The 6,082-nt window shown below is 43.7% G+C and overlaps 1 protein-coding gene across 6 annotated transcripts in view; it reads left to right on the top strand.

The window, feature by feature from the left end:
• The window catches only part of LOC123960579 (NADPH oxidase activator 1-like), a 49,216-nt gene that overhangs the window by 11,052 nt on the left and 32,082 nt on the right, over positions 1 to 6,082 (top strand). For all 6 annotated transcript variants that reach the window (XM_046035398.1, XM_046035396.1, XM_046035393.1 and 3 more), the window contains one exon: positions 2,956 to 3,090. In XM_046035398.1, coding sequence (XP_045891354.1) covers positions 2,956 to 3,090 — 135 coding nt within the window. The remainder of the gene's footprint in view (positions 1 to 2,955; positions 3,091 to 6,082) is intronic.

Here is a 6,082-nt window from a genome sequence, read left to right as displayed (position 1 = left end):
GGTTTTTTTGGGACCGGGATGACTGTGGAGCATTTGAAGCAGGAGGGAACTTCACACAGCTCCAGTGATTTGTTGAAGATCTGAGTGAAGATGGGGGCAAGCTGGTCCGCACAGATGTTCAGGTACAATGGTGAGACACTGTCAGGTCCAGGAGCCTTCCTGATCTTCTGCCTTTGGAAGAGGTGGCTCTTCACAGATCTTGAGTGCAGGTGAGAGGTCAGAGGGGGAAGGCAGGTCTCATAGACCCAGGTGAAATACAGTGCGCAGAGGTCCTTTCAAATAAGCAGTGGTATTTTTTAGAAGAGGTTTCCTTTCAAATAGCGCCTTTCTAGTCTTTTTGACCACTCAAAGCGCTTTTACACCTAGCCTAAGTGCTCAAACAGAAACTTACATTCACACACAGCCAATTATCTTGCCACTTCGACATGCAGCCTGGAGGATCCGGGGATTGAACCGCCGACCTTCCGATTAATGGGCAACCTGCTCTACCTGCTGGTTTATTACAGAGACAAACTGTTAAAGGAGGTGTAACGACTGTCGTCACAGCAACAAGGAACACTAACGAACCAGCGGTATAACGACCCCACTGAGGTTAAATAGCTGAGTTTCCCTGCCAGTCAGTCAGAACTGAAGAAGTCCTTTGGATGAGGGACGAAACGTCTTCCAGTATCTTCAACCAAGTCCAGTTGCCCTTGATTTTAACCTTCGTTGGATAACTATGACCTGGATGACTGAGAATCTTCATAGACATAAAGGAGGGGTAGTAGTGTCAGCAGTGCAGTGTCAGGTGTGACTGTGCAGTAGTGACAAATTGTTTACATGGCTCACAAGTCAGGTATGACTTGACGGGTAGAATTTTTCTTAGGTGGTACCATAGGCTGTTTCTGACATGACAGTGCCAATATTAATAGGCTAAGCAAAGGAAGCTGGTGAGGCACATACTAACACATTTCATAAACTTAAATAAAAAATGTCAAAATCAAATATTTACATGGTGAATGAGGGGGTCTGTGCCCCATTAGAGCTTTATGTCTAGGAACACCCCTAGTAGACAATTTGTAGTCAAACTTTATGTTTGACTATAATACTGCACGTTTTGCAAGCTGTTTGTTTTGTTGGCAAAGATGTTGGTTTCACACGTCTGCTGCGTCTTGTAAACAAGGAAGTGAGATTGCCGACGTAAGACAGCCTTTTACAGGGAAGCAGTGATGATAGGTCACATTTGCAAGTCAAGCTGAATTCAGGGTTGCAGGGTTTGTTGAATTTGTGTTTGTGTACAGAGCGTGTTTCATCACTACATTGAATACGTATGAAGAAGAAGTAGTGGTAGTAGTTTGTTAGAGGTAAGAAGAGAAGTGAAATTTGGGCAAATGGAGGACCACATGTATCAGCCACCCCAACACGTTTGGAAAGAGAAGGGTGAGCGATGAGTGAGCCGTTAGTTCAGCACTACATGTCACTAAAACTTACACACTGAACCTTTCATTCTGTTAGAATAGATGCGTTCAAGATGACTGTGGCTGACTTTCGCCGACTCTAACGTGAGCAGCAGGCGACTGCAGGGACGGGAAATAAACACGGCGTCGTCAAGTCGGACACATTCTACCTGCATGAGCATACTGTGAGCTGAGATCAACGACTGATCTTGTGGCATTTGCAAAGAAAAATGCTGCAAGACCAGGCAAAAGGTGGTTCCAACTTTGTGCAGAAAAGCTACTCGGCGCCTGCAGCCGCCTTGCTCCCGTGAGGTTTTAATGTCAAGTGACATGCTGACGTTTTGCAGCGCCAGCGAAAGTCGGACACAATTTCTAACCAACATGCCGTATTTTAAGTCCAGCATGCATTAAGTTAGCGCTGCGCAGCGGAGTCAAACGCACCTAATATGATGTGTAGGCAAGGACCTCTCTGTAGCATGATAATATTTAATTTAAACAAATATTGCACATCCTGTGGTTTGAAAATAGCAGTAGACCATATTGTGATTTACATAAAATTTAGATTAATTGTGGGTGGTGGTGTCGCATAGATAAGATACTTGCCTTTAGTGTGGGAGACCTGGGTTCGATTCCCACTGTGAGACATTCACCATTGTGTCCCTGAGCAAGACACTTAACCCCTAGTTGCTCCAGAGGCATGTGACCTCTGACATGTACATGTATAGCAGTTGTAAGTCGCTTTGGATAAAAGTGTCAGCTAAAAAATTAATAAATGAAAAAAAAAATGTAATTGTTCAGCTGTATTAAATATGTACATAGAGGACCCAAACATAGCCTTGGTACTTTGACAATTTCTATGGCACAATTTAAAAAAAGGATAAATAATTCATCCTTCTACATTTACCTAAAAATGTTATTCTTCAAAGTGGAAAAACTTGTGAAATTGGCACAGGCCTAATAGAAGCTTTCGATGCATAGACAGAAGGCCCTGATGAATACTCGAATAATAAAGCTGCTTTACAGCCTCTATAGCAGAAAAGTGTTTGCTGGCGGCTCCATCCTGCATTGTTTAAAAACTTACTGTAAGTGCATGGGGAGTTTTTGTTTCAAAACCAGAGAGTGAGTTTGGAAATAAAATTAGTTTAGTCATCAGTCATCTACTCCCCCTCATCCTCCACACTCCACCAGAAATAAATTATATGGAACTTTCTGTTATACTGGTTTTCACATTACCATACCACTACCTTGTATAATGTATGTATATAAGAAACTCTATATAATGTCTTTATTTTTGTTCCATTCTAATTTTAAATATTTGGATACAGCATATACAGTGTGTAGCGTGAAGGGGGCTACAACTTTATTTAAATTTAATTGCACAGCCCTGTGTGTAGAATGACAAATAAATATACCTTGAACCTTGAACCATCACAGACAGTTATTTTTGGTAGATGATGATGTAAAATCTTTAATGATATCTCTATGATACTGACATGTATTTTGGTGATGTGTCCTCTAGGTGTTATATAATGCTGCAGCTGTGTACTGTCAGATGGGCCAGTGGGAGAAGGCCAGAGAGGTTCTGCTATCAGCCTCCCAAGAGAGAGGAGGAAGTCGAGGGGGAAACATAGAGGTGGCTTTGGACAGCATCCTGGTGAGTGTCACAGCTTTCACAACAGACTGGAAAGGACATGAGACAGACTGTGGTAACAAATTTCCAAAGTCAATTGCCCTTGCACTATTTATGCTGTGTATGTTTGTTGTTTGCATTTCTGCAATTGCCATACGTAAAGTCCTAACAAGGACAGAAAGATGAGGATGATTCTCCAAAGTGGGGAAAGTTTGGCCTGTCCTTTAACTTCTTAACTTATACAACTTTATCTTCCTAGAAAACAGTGAATTACTTACAGTGCTTCGTTTGATCCTGCTGGCCTGTTACTTATCAGGTAGCAGCAAGAGCAGTAACCTCATTTGCAGGTCAAAACCCCAGCCACAACCCGGGGGTGTATCTCCACCTGTTGAAATGTGAGTGGAGGGGTATGAAATCAGAATCAGAAATACTTTATTGATCCCCGAGGGGAAATTCTTTTGTCAAAGGTAGATAGATAAAGAGTATATAAATATAATATCATACATATAAAAAATAAAGCAAACAGGATGGCACTGACCACCACAGATTCATAAAACATCCTCAGCGTCATCCTGCAGATGTTGAAGGACCTCAGCCTCCTCAGAAAATAGAGACTGCTCTGGCCCTTCCTGTAGAGGGCTTGAGTGTTCTTGGCCCAGTCCAGTTTATTGTCCATGTGCACTCCCAGGTATTTGTAATCCTCTACAATGTCCACAGGAACCCCCTGGATGGAAACAGGGGTCACTGGTGCCTTGGTTCTCCTTAGATCCACAACCAGCTCTTTAGTCTTTGTCACATTGAGCTGCAGATGGTTCTGCTCGCACCATGTGACAAAGTCCCCCACCACAGCTCTGTACTCAGCCTCGTCACCCTGCTGATACATCCAACCACAGCAGAGTCATCAGAAAACTTCTGAAGGTGACAGGACTCTGTGTGGTAGTTGAAGTCTGTGGTGTAGATGGTGAAGAAGAAGGGAGAGAGGACAGTTGCTGACCACGCTGTCTGACACACAGTGTTGCAGTCGCACATACTGTGGTCTGCCAGTCAGGTAGTCAGGCTGGTGAGAGCTGTTAACCTGAGAGCCAGAGGAGGGGGGGGGTTGGTGTCTCACAGGAGGGTGGGGGACAGTGAGGAGGAGGAGGGGGGAGTAGTGGGGTTGGAGGTGTTTGAGGGCAGACAGCAGCTGAGTTAGTAGGGGGATGGGCGGGAGCCATTGAGTCAAATCTGTTAAAGAACAGATTAAGTTCATTGGCCCTGTCCAAGCTGCCTTCGACTCCTCTGCTGCCAGTCGGTCTGAAGCCAGTGATGTTCCTCATGCCACTCCAGACCCTCCCTCATGTTGTTCTGCTGGAGTTCACGCTCCAGCTTCCTCCTGTACTTCTCCTTAGCCTCCCTGATCTTCACCTTCAGGTCCCCCTGAATGGCCCTCACCTCCTCCCTATTACCATCTCTGAAAGTGCTCTTTAGCATTCAGGATGTCCTTGATGTCCTTTGTTACCCACGGTTTGTTGTTTGGGTTACAATGGACAGTCTTTCCTGGGACAGTGCAGTCCACACAAAAGTTAATGTAATCTGAGATGCACTCAGTAAACCCATCTATGTCCTCTCCATGTGGCTCACAGAGAGCATCCAGTCTGTCACCTGAAAACATCCCTGAAGTGTCTCATAGGCCTCCTCTGACCATCTCCTCACCGTCCAACGTTAGCATGCAGCAGGTCCAGGGTCCTCTCCTCTCTAGTACGGCAGCTCACATACTGGGTGAAGTTAGTAAGTGTGGTGGTCATGGTGACGTGGTTGAAGTCACCCGAGATCACTATGAGGGCACTCGGTTGTTGAGTCTTGAGTTCATTAATGGTGGTAGCAGTATTATCCACTCACCTCAGTCCTAAGAGTTGAGTTAACATTATTGCAATTTCAACAAAGTTGTTGAACTCGCCTTGGTGAGGACAACAGGACAGACATACTACTAATAATATATACTCTTATATATATAATAAAACATATTTAAATACAAAGTATCATAAACATAATGGATAAGCTAGAAACAATATACCTTCAGTGCAGGTTTGCTCCATTTTCAGGAATGCCCTGACACAGAGTTACACAGATTCACATTTGAAAGCTGCCTAGTACAACCACAGTCTGACCTGCTCCAATGGAGAGGTTGGGGTTGGTGGTAATGAGGGAGGGATGCTGTTTTTAAACTTTCTCTCTAAAGGGGCAATTTCATTGTGTCATTAAATGATACCTTTTAGTGCTCTTCATGGCAAAAGGTGGGGCTCTGGTTATTCAATATAAACAGTTTAACAACTTTTACATAAAACAAATACAGATTTTTCAGTTCAAAAGTTAACTCCAAAAGCCCAGAGCTGAAAATAAGTTATTGCTCCTCTCATTATATTTTGATCATATAGTGTAACGTCCTCATGTGGCTCAAGCCAAGGTGGAGAGGAGTAACAAATATAAATTAAAGCTGCAAGCAGCGTTGGGCGGGCCCTCGCACTTGTAAGCGCGTCCGCGCGTGAACCGGCCGAGTCGCACATTCTGGAGTTCTGCCGGTGCGGCTGTGAATTTCCTACGCGGTTCCGACGCCGCATGAATGTGCTATATGTCACTTCCTGTGTCCCCTATGTGGAGCTACATAGCACTTGCCGCTATGAATATAAATCGGTATTGACGTGTAGATGTCTGCGGGGTGGGAGAGTTATCAAGCACGTAAAGTTTGTTTCAGATGTGAACATGTACACTGAACAATAATGTACCCAAACAATACAATAAATTCCTTTTATATTTCCCTGCCTTGTTGTTTATGTGTACATACAGAGGAAGAATGTGAGAACAGCACACATTTCATCGTTACTGTGTGTTAGAGCATGGGAGAACAGTGGATACTTTTAATACAGCCCACACCCCTAATACTGTGTAACTATAACAAGTAGAGAACAGAAGAAAAAGATGTTCTTTCTTTACAACTGTCTGCATAGCTTATTCATATTGTGTAATGAATGAAAATAAA

Source organism: Micropterus dolomieu, linkage group LG21 (genome assembly GCF_021292245.1).
Source record: "Micropterus dolomieu isolate WLL.071019.BEF.003 ecotype Adirondacks linkage group LG21, ASM2129224v1, whole genome shotgun sequence".
Taxonomy (NCBI): Eukaryota; Metazoa; Chordata; class Actinopteri; order Centrarchiformes; family Centrarchidae; genus Micropterus; species Micropterus dolomieu.
This window is presented reverse-complemented; position numbering and strand designations above follow the sequence as displayed.